This window comes from Pteropus vampyrus, unplaced genomic scaffold (genome assembly GCF_000151845.1).
Source record: "Pteropus vampyrus isolate Shadow unplaced genomic scaffold, Pvam_2.0 Scaffold222, whole genome shotgun sequence".
Taxonomy (NCBI): domain Eukaryota; kingdom Metazoa; phylum Chordata; class Mammalia; order Chiroptera; family Pteropodidae; genus Pteropus; species Pteropus vampyrus.
Window position 1 is genome coordinate 2223446 of NW_011889003.1, and position 23495 is coordinate 2246940.

The 23495-nt window shown below is 38.4% G+C and overlaps 1 protein-coding gene across 1 annotated transcript in view; it reads right to left on the bottom strand.

Annotated features, from left to right (window-relative positions):
• Positions 1-23495, bottom strand: part of DPYS (dihydropyrimidinase) — a 54217-nt gene that overhangs the window by 14022 nt on the left and 16700 nt on the right. Inside the window, exons 5-7 of the mRNA XM_011373285.1 lie at positions 21534-21690; positions 20121-20262; positions 17894-18036 (exon numbers count right to left, since the gene is read on the bottom strand). Coding sequence (XP_011371587.1) covers positions 17894-18036; positions 20121-20262; positions 21534-21690 — 442 coding nt within the window. The remainder of the gene's footprint in view (positions 1-17893; positions 18037-20120; positions 20263-21533; positions 21691-23495) is intronic.

A 23495-nucleotide genomic window follows, 5' to 3' on the forward strand; every position in this document is an offset into this window, starting at 1 on the left:
GTTCAGGATTTTAAGACCATCTTTTCACAGCTCTGGCCTGCCAGCTATATACAAATCTATTCACTTCTGGCTTGAGGCAAAAAAGAAAATAAAATGAAGAAGTTATCTTGGTGGAAAACTGCCCATCTATGGGTTTATTATATGTTGATCCACATATAGTTCTAGATACTGAGGATGCAGCAGTGAATAAAACAAATAAAAATTCCTGCCCGAATGAAGCTCACATTCCACTCATACCTATTTCTGAATTTTCAATGACATCTTTATTATATAACATGATTCTAACATGTGAACGAAGTCGATGTTTCAACAATAAATATATAAAGATATAATGCTTTACAGTTAATGCAAAAACGGTTTCATGTAAGTATAACATTTTTTTCTTCAAAAGAAACTTTTGAAGAAAAGAACATTTTTTTCTTCAAAAGAAACTTGGGGAGTTTGCAAGAAATATGACCATTTAAATGAAGAGACAAATAATACCATGTTACCAAAAGAAAAATGAGCAAAAGGCATGAACAGATATTTCATTATAAGAAAAAAAAATAATGACTAATAAACACGAAAAAGTATTCGACTGTCTTAGTGCTCAAATATATGCAATTTGTAGTTGAAAGCTAACAATTTTTACCTGCAAAAGTAATAAAAGTCAAAGGAAAAAAACAACATCGTGCCCAGAGCTGGTAAGAAATCACGAGGTGGTTGCCAAGAACCCTTTAATATGCATGCCCTTTGATATAGAAATTCCTCTTTTAACATCCAACCAATGGAAATAATCAGAAACTTAGATTTAAAATAATTCAGGAAAAATTAAAAACTGAAAAAACGTAGAATTTATCCATTACTATAAAACCTAGATTAAAGACCTAACACAAAGAAATTACATAGAGAGCCTTCCCTGGAAACTACTGTCACATAATGTCAGACGTCCAAACATGGTTTAACAGTCCTGTGCGATGTAATGTCTGAGGAACCTTAGACTGAAATTGTAGTTACAATTGTGTCTTATTGACACACCAATTACAAACTAAATGTTCAGAAGAGGATGTGCATAAACAGATGTGAAACTATGACTGGAATTCTGGGACTTGTTGATTTATCTAAGCCTTTTTCTCTAGGATTCCATATTATAAGTTCATTTCCTTTGATACCATTTCCTTGGTACCTTTGATACCTGCTAGTTTGTAAATCTCTAGTGTCTAATAGTTTTATATGTGATAATAATATTGACATTAATATTTCTTAAAATTTTATTACATGTCGTGAACCATGATGAAGGCATTATCTCCTTCCAATAACCTCAGAGGTCGGTACTATTAATAGTGTATCTATATTTTACTCAGAGGAAACTGAGCCTTGGAGAGGTCAGCAACTTGCCCAAGGTCACGTATGAGTATAACTGGGATTCGAATCCAGTGGCCCAGTTCTGCTCTAAATCCCATGCTCCTTAACCACTGGACCATACACCCTGATCTTTCGCCTTTATATTACAGCTATTTTCATTATTTGGAGTGTTTCTTATCTGTCCAATTAGATCCAAAGTGACTTTAGGAGAAGACATTTCTCACTCAACTTTGAGTACAATATATTACACCCAGCTGGCATTCAATAAATGCTTGGGTCATAAAAGAACAAAACTGCAGTTGTTTTAAAGTCACTTCTGACTCTTCTCCCTCACTCCATTTCCAATCTTTCACTTAGTTGTCAAGAAAGAAAATAACATCTCTTAAATCTTTTTCTCTCCCCAATGCCATCATTATCTTGCCTGAGTCCTTATCCCCTCAAGCCAGACTCCACCAACAGCTCCTGACCATTCTCCCTAACTCCAGTCCATCCTGCACACTCATCACCCTAAACTACTATTATTCAACCAGTTTCCCAACTGATGAGCCCAAATGCAAGATCCAAACTCTCAGACCCCAGAGTGTCCAAGTGTGGGAAAAGCCTGTAGGCTAGTCTCCTTTGACCAAAAGCATCCTCACAGGTGACAAAGCAGTCCTGGTGCAGGTTTAGATTGAAAGATTTGTCTGGACATGGGACTTTTGCTGCTAAAACTGGGGAAGTTATGGGCAAACCAGGACAAGTTGTTTATGCTACATTCTCCTCAAGTCTCCAAATCTCCTTATCTTTACTGCCATGTGCTCTACAAATAAGATCATTTTCTACTTGTCCCATGTGAAGATTGGGAAGTACAGATTTAGATCAATTTAAACCCTCAGTCAAACACAGTCAATAGCTAATGCTGCCTAACAGAAAATCTATGCTTAAACTAACACTCAAAGCTCTCGACAGTCTGGCCAAGACTCATCTTATCTCTGACCACCCGCCATCCTGATCCCTTTGCCTTTCCAGTCTCTTGATTGCCCCATGAATGAATCTTTCCCATTTTCCCCCATTTACTCTTAACTTCTCCAGTTGGGTGGCTTTACTGCCCCCTTTCTACTTACCCAGGGCCATCCCCAAGGATTGAGTTTGCTCAAAGCCCTTTCCCAAACCCAACCAAGTCTTCTGTGAAGTTTGATGACCTTGATTTAGGACAATGATCTGGACCACTTATTGGTCAAGCAGTCATGCACATAAGACCCTTCCCACCTCTTGTGTTGAATTTTTATTATTTTCTTCTTCTAAGAGTTATCCATTTCCATGTTTATATTTTGTCTATCTCAACCAGAATGCAGTCTCCTTGATGGCAGGTATTGCACCTTTGATTTATGTCCCCCACAGCATTCGGCAATGCTATTTCTTATGTATTTCTTATACAGAGTGAGCATGCAATAAATATTTTTATAGAGAACTGAGTAATACTCTTTTCCCCTACCATGTGAGGAATTCAGCAACCCTTCTGCACAAATGAATGCTCCAATTTTTTTTTTCTTGTGGGTAAATTGTCATCTCATTATTCTGCCTCCAGAATCTTAGCTTTCCTTAAATGCCTAGTAGGAAAATAGAACAGGAAGAAAATTATGAACGTTTCTCACCCCTGTGATAAGAAAAGGGCAGAATCACAGTGTGGGTGAGATGAGGGAGAAGACAGACGAAAATATTATAACACAAATGTAAAGAAAGCATCTTTAAGAAATTCTGGAGAGGCGGAAGGCATTCCAAATGTAGAGAAAGATAAAGAGAAAAGGGCTTCATAGAAAAGGAAAAAAAAAAAAAATGAAACAAAGTTGTCTATATTAGAGTGTGGACAGAAAAACCTGCAAAGAGCCTCAGCACGGATGCCCAGCTCTGCCCTAAGAGGGGCAGCCTGCTCGACCCGCTGCAGAAGCGCACCCGCGGTGGGCTCTGCGCAGATGTTAGGGCTCACGCGCACACCTGGGGAGGCCCCTCGCCGCCTAGACAGCACGCAGCCTGTTACAAGACTGAAGGCAAACACCATGAATCAATGGAAAATTTCCTTCAGCAACATAATCTCAGCATAAAAAACAATATTGATCCATTTGCCTCCTGGCCAAAGAGAAATCAACTTAGACAAAGGAAATTAGGCAATAGGTTTAATGTGACTCCAACTGCAGCTGCAAAGTAAACCTCATGGAGCCTGACTCTCCTTCCCAAACTCTCTCAGCCTGCACAGGCCACTCCTCTGGGAGAGCGCTGAGTAGGTGTTCTGCAGGCACATGAAATCTTTTAGAAGAAACGTCAACGGCCCTGTGGTGTCCAAAGAAGCCCCCTGCCAGCAGAATGTGCTGGGCTGTGTGTCTAGGAGCGCTGGCGGATTTGCAGGGACCCACGCCACAAGCCGGCCAAGTGCACACTTGTCACCAAGGACAGAGAATGCAATCTGCTGCCCTGCAGCACAGCAAGGAAGCTCTGACCTTGAATTCACAGGCAGCTCGCTCGGCACCTCCAGCTCATCCTTCCACATGAACCTATATGGATGAGTATATTCTTTAATCTGTCTATATGTGACAGAATCAAGAAATCAAGGGCCAACATGTGCGTCTGTGCAAAATATGAGGCTATAACCAGAGGCCCTGATTAATAAGGAAGAGTTATATGCCTGTGTGCATGTGTCTTGAATGGGTGCCAATATTCTATATTTCAAGAACTGGGTATGCAGTGAGAAAACAAAATAGGTACAGACCCAGGTCTGAAGGTGACTATTTGCTCTGTCACCTCAGGGGACAGGAAGGGTTCTGAGCCCAAGTTACCTGACTCCACTTCTTTCCCACCTGCTTCCTAGTGCCATATCCCATCTCACTCTGGCAGTGAGAGTTAATCCCTGGAGTATCAGGCTCAAAGTCCAAAACACAATGACTGCAGCAAAAAGCAAAAGCCACCACTTCTCCACCAGCCCTGTCCTTACCACCCTGGGTAAAAGATGAGATTGCGTCTTATTCATTTTTTTCTTTGGCCACCTACTATAGTCTCTGGCACATGGCAGGGCTCTATATATGATTTTTAATGATTAGAGAAATGAATGTGGGACAAGATAAAATGTAATAGGGACAAATGGAAAGTTCTGCATTTATGTCCCCAAATCAAGCAATTAGATATGTTTCTTCTGGGGAAAATCTGACAGCAGTTTATGTAAAACAAATCAGGGGCTAGATGGCTGTTCTAGAGAAATATTCACACATCTATACAAAGATGTATAGAGTATCTGATATACTGAAAGATTAGAAACAACCTAAACGTTCACCAGCGAGAGAATATATAATCTATTATGATGTATCCATAAAATAGAGTACTATACAGCAATGCAAATAAATGAAACAAGCCTACACATTTCAACATGCATAAGTCCTACAAAAAACATATTGTTATACAATATATAGTATAATCAATTCATATAAAGCTAAAAATACACAAAATTTTATATATGTGTGTATATATGAAGCTTGGGAATATATCTACATATAATGCAAATAGAAGAAAATGCAGAAATGTATGGGAGTAATAAACATCAAACCCAGGGTAGTTGTTGGAGAGAGGGACGGAGATGGGCTTGGGAAGGTTAATGCACAGTGCTAACTGTATGATTCTTTGCACTTTTTGTTTATATAAAATATTGCACCTCTTAATTATCTGCCCAAGTGGACTTAAAAGTTGTGATGTTGAAATGTTACCGTTTTCTAATCCTAGTCATATTAACATAAACATCAGAGAAGAATACTCAATATGTTTTTAAATTATTGAATGAACAAATGTGATTTTAGAACCTCATGCAATTGTCCACAGTCCACTGTTTTTGTACCTACAAATGACAAGTCCATCAGGTGCATCCAGATAAAATGTAATAAAAGAAGTGCGAAGTTCTACATTTAGTTATAAAAGTACTCAGCCTCATATGTTTGTGCTCCGGTGGTATTACAGGCAGAATTGTACTCAGTTCTGGGGCTCACATGTTCATAGGACATGACGAGTGTGTCTCAAGAGAAGGGTGGACAGAGAGTGATCAGGACATTGAGATTCTGCTAACCCTGGACCCAAGAGTTCATTGAAGGACCTGAGAATGCTTATCTGGTGATGAGATGGTTTATTGGGGGTCAATAACTTTGTTCAAATGTTTGCGTGAATGAGTGAGTGAATGAATGAATGAATGAAATGACTGACATATGAGAGCACAGACATATTCTGCATAGATCCAGAGGCCAGACATGTTGAAGCTGGAAGGAAGTAATATTCAATGCAGCAAGGGAAGAATATCTTAACAATGACAGCCACCTCAGAAAGGATGGAAAGGTGTGATTAGGTAGTAAGTTCCCCAAAGCTAGGAGTAATCAAGTAAGGCTAAAGGAAACTGTTTGTGGAGTTAATCAGGCTTGATGGTTTCCAAGATCTTACCTAACTCTAGATCCGTGGTTCTCAAACTTGAGTCAGCATCAGAATCCCTGGGAGGGCTTGTTAAGACACAGATCGACGGGCTCTACACCCAGGGTTTCTGAGGCAGCAGGAGTGGTGCCTGAGAATTTGCATTTTTAATAAATTCCCAAATGCTGCTGATGTTGGTGGTCCAAAGACCACACTTTGAGAACCTCTGCTCTTAAAAAATCAAATCAGCTTAAATTAAGTTTTTCGGCATTTTGTTCAGGCCATTAGAAAAGACTGCCCTTCCCTGAATTACTCACTGTCTGCAAACAGGCTTCCACTATGAACCTCTTCTGAAGGGAAAGGCACAATTTTACTGACATTTTCTCAAAGGCCTTTGTGGGAAGCCATGGCTCTTTGCTGTGCTTTAGGAAGATAAGGACCTTAGGATTCTATTCAGGTCCTGATATTAAAGGTCTTTTATTCATTTTCACTCTGTCTTCTGTTTCTTCCATAACCAAGGACCCATGTTTGTAGGATAACTGGCCAGAATTAGGAGTAAGTCTGAGGCCAATAAACAGAGTTATTCAACTCAAAATAGGATCCAGCTTGGTTTAAACCACGTCCATAGGCAATGCTACTGGCCACTGACTCTGGAACGCATATCTGTCAAGTACTGCTTTGGGAAAAAAGAAGGCAGAAGTGCCAAGAATTTTTTTTTTAACTTGAAGAAAAAAAATGTAAAACCTAGATCTTAAACCAGTTCTAGGAACAAATGAACAAAGCCCAACCAAAATATTAAAATCACCCACTTACTCATTGGCCCAAGACTATTAGTACCTGGTTTATTCATTCAACAAATACTTATTGACCTCCTCTCGTCTATGTACCTGGCACTCTTTTGGAACCTAGGCATACAGCTGCATATAAGACGGGCAAATGCCAAAGACAGAAAAATATCTAATATATGTCAGGTAGGAAAAAATATATAGCAGATGCTCAGTTAGAAAAGACCATGCCACAACTACCTCCCTTCGGTGCTTTATTTTATTTTTTTTTTGCCCAAATCTTAATGCTTAAAATAAACTGTGCTTACTTTGGCAATGGCAAGTGATCAATGATTGAATGCGTTACTGTGATCTGTTCCTAAGCTGCTTTTCTTTTATAATTTGAAAATTTTTTTTTCAGCTATTAGCAGTAAAGTACCTGGAAATCATTTCTAATTGACTTAAATGGTTCAGTTGCATAAGAACATGTTAAAATAAACAACCTGGAATAAATAGTGGTTAAAATTTTACCCATATGTAACCAGCAAAGCTAGCTTTTTTTCCACGCATAGTCTAAAATTTTTTTAAAGCAAATGTCTTCCGAAGGCCACAAAATGAATCTTAGATGGTTTGTTGGAACAATTTCACTGCAAATAGTTTTTCAAAGGAGTCAGCTCTGGGGGCACGTAAGAGTTCTGATTTAATCAAGTTACCTTAGCTTAAAAAAATCCATTCAAGTTTCTTAATTTTAGTCATTCTTGGTAAAAATTGGTGGATGCAAGAAACATAAGAGATGGAGCTTTTATATGACATACAATTCTAATACCTTTTAGAATTCATGTCTGAATTAAGTCATTAGGGTAAGGACTTTTGAATCACAACTATAGCTACTAATATCTCTCATTTATTTGACAAATTGACCCCCTACTTCCACTGACCAACCACTATTGCTAACTGACCAGCTACCACATACCAAGCACTAATGAACATTAGTAATGTACTAAGCATTTTAGTTGTTTTTTAAATTTCTTTTACTATAGCAAACATTTTATGTACACTATCTTAAACATTCACAACAATGCTACGAAATCAATATCAATATCTTCTACAAATAAAGAAACTAAAATTCAGAAAAATGAAATAACATTTCCAAGGTCACATCCAGTCAGCAAGTGGCAGAGTATGAATTCAACCCAAAAGCCTTTCTCTTTGCATGATGGTTCTGCTCTTGCCTCCAGCAGCCAAGATGGCGGGCTGGATTTGCGATAGATCAGCCAAAGGCACTTATTCCTCAAGATACGTTGCTATCATTTGTCAGAAAATGGTCATAATGACTACATAAATCGATGGTGACTACTGTGCGAAGGGTGCCCCCGAGCCATGCAAAAGCACAGCTTGGACAACCTTAACATGGAGCCACGCTTTCTCCGTGAATGTATGCAAGACGACACAGTGAAAATCATGGCATCAATCATCTTCATTCTCCCCACACACTTGGTGCATGGCCTTGGTATCCCACCCTCTCTCATCCCACACTATGTGCACTTTGATGAGTGGGTTTGGGGACTGGAGGAGGAGTTGGTTATAAACACTCTTAGAAACAGGCATTTAAAGCAGAGTCTTCAGGCCGACCAACTTTTATAAGCAGAAACCTCGTTGCTAGGTTTATGTGCATATGTGCCAGTTTTTGCAAGTATGTGTGTGTGTGCATATGCTTCTTTTGAGAAAGATTATAGTGTATAGATTAGGCAAATGATACACAATGTGCAACTTCAAGGGAAAATACCCAGTAGCTTCTGTGAAAGTCACTGATAATATAGCTATAATAATAAGCTGTTATCATCACTATTTGCCAAAGGGCATCATACTCCTGTTTCTTTTTCCCCATACCCCACAATCCCTGTGACCTAAGGATGAAATAGTCATTCTTCTCTTGCTTTCTTTCACACACCAGGCTGCCTTTAGAATCCAGATGGGCACTTTCATAAGCTGCAAGTCATTACTCTTCACTGAATATAAAGTTAGATTCATTTATCTCTATCTTCAATGAGAAAGGGAAGGAAATTAAGCAGGAAAGACGGCACAACGCCTTCAAGAATGGTGCATTCACAGTCGAAGCCTGCTATAATTGAGTTTAAAAAAATAAACGAAAATAACTGAGTAAAATATGCCTGCTCTGCAGAATACAGTCTAGCTAGAAGTCTTCATTAAATGTTCCAGTGCACACAATGTGTTAGCTCTGTGTTTGTGTGCTTGAGATTCTGTGAGATATCCTAGAGCTCATAAATACTGAAAAGGGACAGTTGCCATAGTAACTAAGTGCTATTTAATGAATACTGAAGAACTGAAGCTCATAGGATAGTCTTAAATTGCCAGAACATGAGTTTCTGCTGCTGCTATGGGCTTGTAAGTAACTTAGATGCCATCCTCTCTCATAGGATTTTTCACAAGTTGGCCAATGTGACCAGCTTCTGTCTTGACCACACGACACCATATGTTTCTGTCTTGACACTCCATGAAAATCATACTCTTGATTTCTTCCCCTTGACTCTAAGTACCAAGATATTCTACAGAAATGGGCCAATCATTTAGATAGGGAATGTGTCCTTAAAATTGAGGCTCTGACCCAAGTAGTGAAGTGTTGGAACACATACCTCTGTCACAAGCAATAGACACTGGCTCAATGAGCCGTCAAGCCGAATACAGCAGCAGATTCTTTGTACTCCTGAAAAAGGTGAATGATCCATATGGACCAAATGCAGTTTGTTTTTATTGTGCGATGACACATAAGAGCTATTGCAGTTGATTTTTGCAGGAACTTTTCACAGGCTAGTAACGTCTTAGGTAATCTTTCATCAGGATGTCCAAACCTTCTCGACAGACTCCCACTCCCAATTCTCTCTCACCATCCATCACCACATGTCAGATTTCTCACCCTGGGATCATCTATCTTTTTATAGATTTAAAAGAAAAAGATCGTGGCTGCACTGCTTTTCTTTCCGGAGCTCCCTCAGTAACTTCAATGCAGTCCCGTTTTAAGGCTACAATTGTGTTGCAAGCATACTTATTTTACATGCCATTAATAAGTAATGAGAATTTTTAAAAATGAAAACATCTATGTACCACAAAGCCAAAAATCATTAGCAAATACATTCATTCTCCAGAGGCTGGCTTGTTCTTGCATAACCAGCAGCTCCAATGGCCTGGTTGGAGCCCTGAGCTCAGTATGGGCTGTGGGCGCCCCCTTCAGGGTCTTGGGTGAAATGCATGTTGCTCTCATTTGAGGTACTAACTAGCCATCTGGGCAATTGTTTTTGCTAAAACCTTGCAGAAAATTTCTCTAATGTGGTCCTATGCTGATGACTATGCTAATGCAAGAATGATCTTTCTTCTTTCAACATCAACAGCGTCTTGTTTCTGTTTTAACACATTTTTTAGACTGAGAGTATTTGACTTTGTATCTCCTCTCCTCTCCTCTCCCCAGACTGTCAGCTTCCTAAAGGCAGAACCTGGTTCTTATACAACTTTGACCTTCATGCTTCTCTTGGCTCACAGAGGTGCTTTTGTGCTGAGTGAATGCGTGAATGAAAGAATACAGGCAGGCAACTCTGTTAGGTTCATTTTCTTCCTCACGAAAGCTGCTTGACAAGGTAATTGCTCCCCAATCTCAAAAATGAAGGGGACACAGAAAAAGTAAGACCAGTGCAACAGTTCTTCCTGTTCTCCTTGGAAAATCCTTTCAACTTACATTCATCTTCATTCATTAATTCTTTCAACACTATTTATTGATAACTTACAATAAATTAAAAGCATGAGGTGAGAAAATGCTATCTTTTTAACTTCCTCTCACCATAATTGTTGCCGAATAAAGCCTTTTCTAATTTCTTTTATGCCAATTCTTTATTTTTCTCCAGTTTTACTGAGCTATAATAGATGTATAATGTTGTGTGAATTTAAGGTGTACAACATGATTTGATGCGCTTAAATATTGCAAAATAATTACCACCATAGCTAGCTAACCCTTTTATCATGTCGCATAATTACCATTTCTCTTTTGTGGTGAGAAAATTTAAAATCTACTCTCTTAGCAACTTTCAAGCGTATGATAGAGTTTACCCCATGTCTTTATCACACAATCTCCCATGCAGCATGGAAGGCTGTAAACTTCTCACTTATCCATTCAACATTTCTTCTTCTTCTCTGGGCTAAACTGGGCCAGGCCCTCGAGATATAGAATTAACTAAAACATAAAACTAGAGCATAATTCCCCACTCTTTAATTGTGGGCTATACATAGTGACTTCTAAAAAGTACAATATTATAGAAAGAGGAAGAAATGAGTAACACTACAGTGAAGAAACCTAGCAAACTTGACCTCAGTCAGCTGATCCAGGTCAACAGTGGCAAGTCATGTTGACAGGAGGCCTCTTGAAAGGATGTGAAGAAAATGGTATGTTACCTCTGTAGTCTTTCTCCTAAAACCCATAACCCCAGGCTAACCACAACAGAGGGACATTCTACAAAATGCATGACCAGTACTCCTCAAAACTGTCAAGGTCATCGAAAACAAAGAAACTCAGAGAAACTGTTGCAGACCACGAGAGCCAACTAAACTTAATGTGACATTCTGGATGAGATCCTGGAATGGAAAAAGAATATTAGGTAAAAACTAAAGAAATCTCAATAAAGTGTGGACTCCAGGAAATAATAGCATCAACATTGGTTCATTAATTATAACAAATGCATCACAGTAACGTAAAATAATAATAATAGAAACTGAATGTGGGGGTATATGTGAACTCTACTATTTTTGTGACTTTTCTATAATCTAAAACTATTCTGAAATAAAACATTTATTTCTTTAAAAAATGGGATCAGACTTCAAAAAGGTTGGTGAGGCAGAAAGATGCTGAGTTAAAGGCTGGGGTGTAGTATTGCAAGTGGGCGTGCAGCAGTCGACAGAGCTCAGTCTGCCGGGTGAGAGGAGGCTGACACGACAGGGGTGGCGTCGTGTCCAAGGCTGTGGGGAGCTGTGGATGATGTGCGCACAGTTAGAGAAGGCTAAAAATGTCATTGCACATCCAAGAAGGCCTAGTTAAGGACAGCAGCATTTTGGTCAGGAACAGTCAGCCCAGATGAACAACTTTCTCATAGCAACCAAGCATAGAGAAAGACGATGCTATAATTGACCTAGATAAGGAACCAGCATACGGTTTCCGCAAAATTTCCTCTTTAGATATGAACCACGACTCACTTTCTCCTTATTTAAATATTCTTTCAGATTCGTTATTCTATGAAGCTCCCTGTTTCCCACATTCTGCAATTTTCACACTGAAAAAGATGAATGATAGTGAAAAAAATTCTGATGATGGCTTAAGGAAAATTCTTAAATTAAAAGGTTAAAGAAGCAAGATCTAGAACAAGTCAAAAAAAATCCAAAGGGGCTAGATCATTTAATATACCTTGCTAAGGAAAGATGATGTTTCTTCATTTTTTGAAAATGAAACAGTTGAAAAAAGAAAAAAACAAAAAGTTTCCATTTTTTTAAAATTAATTAAATATTTATTTTTATTATGGTGACACTGGTTAATGAGATTCAGTAAGTTTCAAGTGTACAGAACAACAGTAAGTCATATATATGTTGCATTGTATGTTCACTGCCAATAGTTAATTTCTTTCTGTCACCACATGTTTGATCCCTTTTACCTCATCTACCTTCCCCTCCATCCAATCCTCTGGTAACCACTAGTCCATGTCCATAAGTCTCTGTTTGTTTGTCCTGTTCATTTGTTGCTTTTAGGTTTATATCCTCCATATAAGTGATATCATGTGGTTTTCAACTTCTCCTGTCTGGCTTATTTCACTTAGCATGATTATCCTGAGGTCCATCCATGTTGTCGCAAATGGCAGTATTTCATCTCTTCTATGGCTGAGTAATATTCCACTGTATATATGTACTACAGCTTCTCTATCCAATCATCTACTGTCAGACACTTTGGTTGCTTCCTTGTCCTGGCCACTGTGAATCATGCTGCTGTTAACACTGGTGTGCAAATATCTTTTCGGACATGTTTTCAAGTCTTTGAGGAAAATACCCAGTAGAGGGATTGCTGGATCATATGGTAGATCAAGTCTTAGTTTTTTGAGGAATCTTCATGATGTTTTCCACAGTGGCTGTACCAATTTGCAGTCCCACCAGCAGTGTATGAGGGTTCTTTTTTCTCCGCATTCTCTCCAACACTTGTTATTACTTGTCCTGTTGATAACAGCTACTCTAACAGTTATGAGATGGTATCTCATTGTGGTTTTAATTTGCATTTCCCTAATAGCTAGCGATGTTAAACATCTTTTCATATGTTTGTTGGCCATTTGTATGTCTTCTTTGGAGAAGTGTCTGTTCAGGTCCTTTGCCCATTTTTTAATTGGATCGTTTGATTTTTTGGTGTTATTGAATTGTATGAGTTCTTTGTATATTTTGGATATTAGACCTTTATTGGAGGCGATGCTTGCAAATATATTTTCCCATTTGGATGTTGTTTCTTTACCTTGTTGATGGTTTTTTTTTTTTTTTTTTTTTGCTGTACAGAAGCTTTCCTATTCATTTATTTTTGCTTTTATTTCCCTTGCCTTTGAGGTCAAATTCATAAAATCATCTTTAAGTTCAAGGTCTGTGAGTTTAGTTCTTATATTTCTTCTATGGAAATTATTGTTTCAGGTCTTATATTCAGGTCCTTAATCCATTTTGAGTTAATTTTGGTGTGCGGGGATAGACAACAGTCTAGTTTCATTCTTTTGCAGGTGGCTTTCCAGTTTTCCCAGCACCAATTATTGAAGAGACTTTCCTTTATCTACTGTATGTTTTTGGCTCTTTTGTAAAAAATTATTTGCCCATATAAACATGGGTTTATTTCTGGACTCTTAATTCTGTTCCAATGGTCTGTGTGTCTGTGTTTTTGCCAATACCATGCCGTTTTGTTTACTGTCATTTTGTAGTACAATTTGAAGTCGGGCAGAGTGATGCCTCCTCCCTCATTCTTTTTTCTCAGGATGGCTTTGGCAATTCAGGGTCTTTTGTGCTTCCATACAAATTTGATGATGTTTTGTTCTATTTCTTTAAAGCGTGGTGATGGGATTTTGATGCAGATTGCATTTAATCTGTATAATGCTTTAGGTAATAAGGTTATTTTAACTATGCTGATTCTTCCAATCCAAGAACACAGAATATCTTTCCATTTCTCTGTATCTTCTTTGATTTCTTTTAATAGGGTCTTATAGTTTTCATTATATAGGTCCTTCATATGTTTCATTAGGTTCATTCCTAGATATTTTATTCTTTTTGTTGCAATTGCAAAAAGAATTATTTTTTCCTTCTTTTTCTGACACTTCATTATTAGAGTGTGGGAACACTATGGATTTTTGAACATTGATTTTGTATCCAGAAACATTACTGTATTTGCTTATTGTTTCTAGTAGTGTTCTTGTGGAGTCTTTAGAATTTTCTATATAGAGAACCATGTCATCCACAAATAGTGGCAGTTTGACTTCTTTGTTTCCTATTTGGATGTCTTTTATTTCTTTCTCTTGTCTAATTGCACTCGCTAGGACCTCCAATGTTATATTGAATAACAGTGGTGATAGTGGACAGCCTTGCCTTGTTCCTGATCTTAGAGGAAAGGTTTTCAGTTTTTCACCATTAAGAATAATGTTCGCTGAGGGTTTGTCATGTATGGCCTTTATTATGGTAAGGCCATATACCAATTTTGTTAAGTGGATGCCGTATCTTGTCAAAGGCTTTTTCTGCATCTATTGATATGATCTTATGATTATTTTTTAATTTATGTGGTGTATCACATTCATTGATTAGCATATGTTGAACCATCCCTGTGCCCCTGGGATGAAGCCCACTTGATCAGGGTGTATAATCTTTTTAATATGTTGCTGTACTCGGTTTGCTAGTATCTTACAGTTTCCAGTTGTTTTTTTTTTTCCCCCTCTTTCATTCCCCTCACTCACTTCCACCCCTGACCTATGGATGTTGCCATTTCCCCGTAAGAACTGGTTCTCTGAAGCTGGGGTGTCTCCTCTCATACACTCACAGCACACACCTGGGGCCTGGTGCACACGGGGTATGGTCCGTGACTCCACCTGGGGTGCAAACCCAAGACCTTCTGCATGTAAAGCAGACATGCTAACCACTGCTCCATGGAGCCCCTCCTATAGTTTCCAGTTTTTTAAAAGAATCTGAGGCTGAGAGATATCGAGGCTATGGTTCGGCTGCCTCCCCAGTCGCTAAAGTCAAAGCAGCTTAGAACCCCTAACAATGAAAATGTACTGCAAAGAATGATGCCAGCCATACTTGATAACCGTAACAATACATATTTTGTCTTTGTGTAACACTTTCTTAGTTTATAAAGCATTTGCACATATATTACCTCGTGATTCTAACAAAAATCTTATGAGCTAAGCATAACAATTATTAATGACCTCATTTTTCATATGAGAGACTTGATCTTCAGAGACCCTAAGACATTTGCGTGGGTCCCCGGGCTTAGCATTGATGGAGCAGGGGCCAGAATTTACACATCAGGCTCTCGGATTGTGCTGGTTTTCATGTGCCCAGGTGTACACAACGAACAGACAAAGATGAAGAAGACTTAGCACTAACAATCGAATGTCAGTATGCATCTTTACCCCAAAAGACACATATATGAAAATGTAAATATTTAGTTTTCTGTTATTATTACTGTTATACAGTGAGGACAGGTATAAGAATATTAAAGAACTGATGAGAGAAAGAGATAGAAAGAAATTTAAAAGCACAGAAGCTTTTTACTTTGACCTTAAGTTAGTTATTCTTAGATTAGAAATGAGGGAAATTAAGCAGGTAATATATAGGTCTTTAAAAAAAAAAAAAACGGAGCATCTGGATCATTATGTGCTATTCAGAAACAACTGAATAGGAAAGGAAGGACAAAACAATGTTAAAGAAATCAGTAACTAACACTTGCGAGAAAGTGGTCTAAATTTATATAGTCGAAAACATGACTCAAAGAGACATAATCACAGCATATAAATATCCTCCAAGCAACAATATACGTGGTAAATAAAGTAAGTGAATTATGCATAACCTTAGTATCAGGTCATTTCTCTTTGTCCAGTTGTCTAAGGAAGACAATGCTTTACACCTGAGCTGGTGTCATCTTCAGAAATTAAAACAGCTGAGCAGACCTTAAGGCTGGGTGCTGCTGGTAGGGTTAAAAAGGAGAACCAGAGGGAGTGGCCTCCCATGCTCACTACATTAAGACTTAGACTGAGTAGTCACCTCATTCAGCAGGGTGTTTTCCTTTCTCCTTCACCTTAGAAAAGGAATAATAAAGAATAGAATCAAATCCAAAAAGCTTCTGGTTACTGGCCCACTTAATTGGAAGCAAAAATGGACCGTGAACAATCAAGTAGGATATAAAGTGCTCTGCTTTGATATCAGGGCACTAGCATGGTACTGAATGTCATGAAAAGCAAACAAGTTTGCAAAGTCGAAGACACTGGATCAGTGTTGTCGTGTCAAACCTAGCACAGACACTGTTGTGCTATAGTTTTCTCATCACTGTAAGGTGATCATGATTGTCTTACCTTGTAAATCATATTCTAGATGCCGAAGTATTTTTAAGACCACTGAGAGCTGCACACACGTAAATTATTACTAATTATTATCATTGTTATGACTCTCCCAGATGCTATGCTTTAAAAACACCATTTCTCATAAATCTTTCTTCCACATGGTAGTTTTCTCCCTTTTGAAATTATCCAGGTTTTCTGATTAAGTCTCATGATCTCCTTAAGCCACAAGTTATTTTAAAAGACCTGTCTTGTCTCAGTACTTGAGGAAGCCTGAATTGTTTGAATTGCAGCAGAAATGACCCTGGGCAGGCAGGCCCCAGTGGTGTACAACAGCCCTGGCAGAGTGACATTTACAGTATCAGGAGCTCTCTAAACACAGCATGCTCAATTCATTCACAGACCAATCCAACTTTAAGCAACTTTTTTCCATTGTCTTCCCACGGGCAATTTTTCTAGCCTTGTAGAGAAGCTGCATGCATTGGGTTGGACTTGTCTTAATCTCTTATTCAGGGAAAGGGGCCTAGATCATTTGACAACCAGATATTTGGTTCCTAAATGGCCAATGGTTTCTTGTTAACATAATAACAAAGACTCTGAGTTGTGCCTTGTTGCTATCTTAGGACATTTATGTAAATAAGATGTTCATACCACCATTTACTGCATTGCAAGGATCCTAAAACAGCAACGAGGTGACACACATTTACTAAACGCTACTCACAATGACCAAGAACTGCTGGCTACCTGAACGGGTTTCTGAGATGAGACAGTGAGTGCTCAGAGGAGAGTGAAGAGTGTCAAGCTTAAAAAGACAAATATCTTCTAAGAGATTTGTTTTTATGCTCAGAGCGATGGTAGGAAAGTGCTTCTCCAATGATCTTCTTTTCCTCAGAAGGTAGCCCAGGAGCACTTCAATTGTAACTGGGTCTTTGTGACAACGTCACTCCCAAGAAACTATAGATCTTTGCTTACTACAATGAAAAACCCAATAGTCTTTGAAAAAAATGCATATACAATGAAGGTGGATGGAGCTATCATATCCCTGTTTACACAGGCATGCATGCACACACAGACAATATGTTAAGTATTTGGAATTTTCTCCATTACAATTGCAAAGTTTATAAAAAACACAAATCAGGATGCAGGTGTCGTCTGTGCTAACGTCCTGTAAAGAGAAATTAACAGAGCTTCTACCTCTTTGGATGCTTTTCTGAGTTGGAATTTGCCAGACCTGCAATATTAACATAGAATTATGGAAACTGGAAACGAAAAGCTGGAGTCTACTGGGAATGACAGGCTCAAGACGAACTCAACTGGAAAATTTGGCTAACTAAAAGTGACATCCTTTGTGCTGGAATTTTTCTATCTGAAAGCTTAAAAAAGGCTGTAATTATTTCGAGTTTTGAATTCAGCCCTTTTCAAACTAAGCCTTTTATTTTCTTCATTGCTCTGTACCTTTCCTCTATGTGAATTCAGGCATCTGCCAAGCACTGAAATGTTAAATTTGTATTGGTTTTATACACATATTTATTTCCAGGGAACGGTAAGCAACACAACGTTTGCATCCTCTATGCCAAGAAAAACAAAGGAATATTTGTACATTAAAACATTTCTCTTGTGCACAGGCACAAAATATCTGAGCATGGCTAAATAAATCACCTAATAAGAAATGGCTGATTAAGGCCAATGAATAATTTCTTTGCAAGTTAGTGCTTTTTCTCCATTATGAAACCAATGAGAGCAAGAACTTAGACATACCTTGTGGCTTTTGGGTCCCAAATCACAATGTCAGCATCTGATCCTACAGCTATTCTTCCTTTTCTTGGATAGAGATTAAAGATTTTAGCTGCATTTGTGCTGGTAACTGCCACAAACCGGTTTTCGTCCATTTTACCACTATGCTGTATAAAGCAATTCAAGGAAGAAAATGCATTTGTTTTAATGATCAAATATTTAAAAATCTTCTATCACTAAAAGTACAAAATTTGTATCTTTTAGAACCAAAAAGAATTGTATCTAATTTCTTATGTTGTAGAGCTGAACACATTTGTGGATGCTGGTAAGTCTTAACTAATCATAATGATGATGGGGATGGTGGGATAGCATGTGGAAGCCTGAAGATAACCTTTTAAAAATACATCAGCTTAAAAAAATACCACTACTAATTTTTTCATACTTCCTAGAATCACATAGACAACAGCTAAATGTTAGCAATGGTATTTTCATTTCTTATTTAAAGTTTACTGCCCGTCTACTGCATTTATGATGTGGCTTATATATTGCAGACCCAAGATTTATGAGTGATCATAAAGACATTAAATGGAATATTATAGAGTTAAAGTAAGACAGACCTTTAAATCAGGTCACAACACTTTTAGAAAAAGAAAAAATCAGCTCAAGAGGTTCGATTTTGTGCGTTTAAACTTTACATGTACCAACAATCATGGATAGTCTACTGCAAGAGATTTTTTTTAATGGACAGACATTGGAGGGATGTAATCCTGCTAAAATTATTATTTTTTTTTAGTGTTGAGAGTTTATCTACATGCACATTCATATGGTAAATACATCCTTAACGTTTATTTCATTATCAAAGGGTCCCCATCTCAAAAATAAATAAATTAATTAATTAAGAACTATGTCCCAAAAGTAATATTCCCATAAATAAACCATCCTAATGTTTTTTTAAAAACTAACATAATTTCTTGTATGTTATTAAATATTCAATCATTTTAAAGCCACTTATATACTTGGGAACTGTAATAGATTATGAAAACTTGCTGTAGTGAAAATACTCATAATACAAGTTTAAAGAGAAAGGTTGGACTGTTATCAAGGAAATACAAGAAAAGAGAAAGAGAAAGAGAAGTCATCGGGGATGGTGAGAGTTAGGGTAGAGGAAAAGGGGGTGTGAAGAGAATGATTAGTAGAAGACGGGGCTACAGAGATGTTTTGAAGATCTTTACATGTAAATTAATTGTTCAAATATCATCATAGAAGTCATGGAGAAAATGAAAGGGTTTTAGAGAGGAAGGTATCATGAACAGACCTTCATTTTCGAAAGGTGACTCTGGTACTGGAGCATAGAATAGATTGTTGCGAGTGAGACCAGAGGCAGGGACACCAGCTGTGGGGACGACTGCAGAAGTTCCAACAATCGATAGGCCCCAAAGCAGAGTGGTGGATATAAAGATGGAAATAAGAAGGCGTTTGGAAATAAAATTGACAAGATCTGGTAAATAATGAGAGTTAGATGTGGGTGGTATGCGTAGGGGATTCTGAAGAATGAGATGTGATTCATGTGTCATTTAAGGGAGGGATCCTAGGAGATGGGTGTGAATGGCATGAAATTGGGGACCTCAGGTCTTACCAGGCAGGTGTCCCTACTGATCTTCACATCTATCCATGTAAACTGGCTAGAGAGGTTAATACGAACATTCAGCTATTTGATTCTCCTCCATCCTCAGGGAGAAATTTTTAAATCGTAGGAATCGAAAATATCTCTTTCTAGATTTTTAATTCTTATTTATGCGCCCTCATGCAGCGATTTTAAAAATATGACATCCAAGGGTTCTAAAAGGGGACATCTACAGAGATTTCACGAAAAGGTTACATGAACATAATAAAAAGCCTTCACATATTTTCAATCATTCCAAGAATTTATACCAGTGACATACAAGGAACTGGGATTTAAGAACATGAGGAATCATGTAGAAGGGCTATAACATTTCAAAGAATAAGACTCTACATTGGCACCCAATCTAAATGCATCAAAAAGGCATAACACATCCTCTAAACTAAATCACGCAGAGAAAAAAACGATTATCCTGGGGGTGGGGGTGGCAGTGGTGATGGTGTCGCATTCCCAGTTTCCACTCTAGTAAAAACAATCAAAAATCTTCTCTGTGAAAGTTTACTACCCCTAAAACAGGCTGGATCCTGGCAGAAGAATTAGGCAAAACAGTCTGTATCTCATGAAACTCACCACGCCTTTTTCCCATACTACTGACATCCGGTCCTCAATGCCATTCACCCCATTGGGAATCTTTGTAAAATCGTCCCTCCCAAGAGCTTTCTGGCAGGTGTTGAAAGTGCAGTTGTCAGTGCCTGTTGTGGTTAGATCGTCACTGCAGAAGAAAAACACAAGAGAGTGATGGGGAATAGGTCAGGAGGAAACCACCATACCCTTTCCTGGTCTCCTGACCCCCTTCTCAACTGAAAGTCAGAAAACTGCAACGGAAAACGAGTAGCTTTTTCAAGTACATATTTCACCCACCCCCATTTCTATTCCAGAAAGCACTTTTGGAGGTTCTAGGCTCAGTACCACTGTGATTATGTGCTTGTCCAATGCTCAGTTTCTCATTTAGAAATTGATAATTATATATACTTGACGACAAGTATTTCAGAATTGCTGGCAATAATATAAGTGAAAGTTTCTTGTGAGCAGAGTACTACATACCAATGAACTACAGTGACCACGTGAACAGAGGCAGGTCATCCAGGACATTGTCCCCCTGGCCAAATGTTGTGATGAGCAGAGATGTGACACTGGCTAAGGGTGTTAATGTCATCAGTGACAGGAATCCTGCTTTGGCTGGTGAATGATCTTGGGGATGTAGAAGTGTAAAGAAGGAAAGAGACTCCATGGCCATGCACCCTGAACGTGCCCGATCTCGTCTGATCTCGGAAGCTAAGCAGGATCAGGCCTGGTTAGTACTTGGATGGGAGACCACCTACGAATCTAGGAAGACCAGGTGCTGTAGGCATTAAAAAAAAAAAAAAAAGAAGGAAGGAAGGAGACTGAAGGCTCTTGTACAGTCTATTGTGAAAAGCTCTTTGTTAACTTGGATCTGAGTATCAATCCAGGGTGTCAGGGTGTCTGTGAATGGTGTAATTCTAAAGAAAAATATCATAACCTCTCAGAAAGTAGTGTCTCTGAAGATAATTTGGATGACCTTTCACGAAGATAATCTACTGAAGGTCAGAGTTTGCCTTCCCATCCCCACAGCCATAATTTGGTTCCCAAGTTATATCCACATAGAAAGAATTCAAGAATATTCTGAATGATAAAAATAAAGCATAATATAGAGATCTGGCTCTAGGCAATAAGAGAAAAGACAAGGAAAAATCCAGAAGAGAGAATAATTTCAATAAAAATGATTTGCTTTCTCTGTGTCCAGGAGAGAATTTCACACTATATCATAACATAACTAAGCTAATGCCTTTTGGTTTCCAGATGAGGGCCAGTCCCCAGGGCCTATCGGGTCAAGTACAACAGAATACTAGGAGATGAATGGAAGGTGCAAATGGTAAGACAAGATCTCCTATACTCAAACCTGAGACTCGAACAACACCTGATTTTGGTAAAACACTTCACAGTCATCTGCTAAATGATTACTTAGCCAATAGATTCATGAGGTAGTCAGGAGTTGAAGGGTCTGGTCGTAAAGGTGGACCCATAACATGGTGGGCTGCATGGTGCCATTCTTTATTCCAGTAGTGAGTGCCATCTGTGCCCAGGCTCGCCGCTATGGGTTCTCCATAGACCACCTTCCCTGGGAAGTTAAAAGGAAGCGTACGGCACCTTAATTTGCTCTTAAAAGAACCATCTGACAAACACACAAATATTAGTCTTTTCTGTCTTTGCAAAGTATAATATGAATCCTAAACCTTTTGTGAGCAGGATTGAAAAATAAAAAATACTGTTTGTTGAGCATTTACTGTGTTCCAATAAATGTGCATTGCATGTTATGGTAGATGATTGTACACTCTTGCTGATATTACACTTGGCCACGTGGCTTACTTTGGCCAATCAAATATGAACGGAAGTGATATGTGCTGCTTCCAAGCAGAAGTCGTTAACACCACAATAAGTTTTGCCATCCCCATTTTTCCCTCTGTCATGAGACCAGCAGAGGCTGCTCCTTCGGTTGTGTCTCAGAACAAAGAGAATATGGAGCAGAGTCAGAGCCAACCCATAACGGACACGAGTACGAATGAGAATTAAATCTCTGTAACCGTAAGCCAATAATACTTTTGATTCATTTGTTACTGTGCTGTAACCTAGCAAAAGCTGGCTGATACATGTGCCATTCTAATGAAATCTTCTCAAAGCCCACTCTAGGAAATGTTATTATTATCTCCATTAAAAGATAAGGATAAAGCTTATGGGCTTAAATCACTTCTCTACAGTTACATTACATGCACTTTATATAGACAGAGTAGAGGAGGTAAGATTCGAATCCATACATTTAACTCTAGTGGTCCTAACTGCTATGCATATTACTCTGATGACAATTATCACATTGTCATATGGTGTTCAACTTCGGTGTATCTCTGCTGCAAATAGATTGATACTCTTTTCACACATTTAAGAAAGAAAAACTTCCTCTAAAAACATATTAAATAAAAGAACACTCAGATAAAATTGTAATCAGAAATGCATATTTTAAAAATCATGCAAATGAGGTCATCAAAAGCACATGCAATGTTAGAAAAGTTAATAGCGCATAGTGAATTTGAATTTAAAATCAGAATCCTACCTCTGATTAGCATTTGTCAGGATAACAGATTCCCTGGCATCCATCCACCTGATCGTATCCAAGCAGTCATAAAAGAGAGTGCAGAGTAGAGATGCTGGCATACCAAATTAGTTCACTCTGGTTAATCGGATGCCAGATTTTAGTTTAAATCTTGATAGATAACTGAAATTAACTGATTTCCTCAGGGAGTATTGACAGTGGATGGCCACTAGCTGCCTGAGTCATATTAAATTGGAATGCAGCACCCTATTATCTCAAAGACTGTTCCTCCCCCAAACTAGCCACTGTCCTCTAACTAGCCTAGAAATTTGAAAAACCATGAAAGCAAGGTTTATTGAAGCCTAATTGTGCTTCTTAAGTGACCAAATATCAGACTGTGGTCAATAAAAGTTGCTCTCCAGGGACTCAGCCACTGCTAAGATCCTTCGCTTTCTTGACGCACACACACGGGGTGAATCCCATCCCATTCCTGTGCCTTACTGCCCAAGTCCCAGAAAAGAGGAAATACCATTAGTATCTTTCGGGTGTGTGGGACAAGAAGCAATCATTTTTAATATGAACTAAGAAGTAATGTATTATTTGCTGGAGAAATAGCAGGGTGGACACAATATGTTATTTGCACAGAGGGATCTTCCTATTCCAAGAGAACTTCTTACAGATGCTTGGACAATGAGAAACTTGGGAGATGTGATCAGCAATCACTTTACAAATTGCCAACTCAGGATTTTCCGTGGTGCTTCATCACAGAGGAAAGGTCCTTATCACCTATTCTATTCAATCATTTGGCTCATCGAGGTGATATGGGAATACTGTTCCAA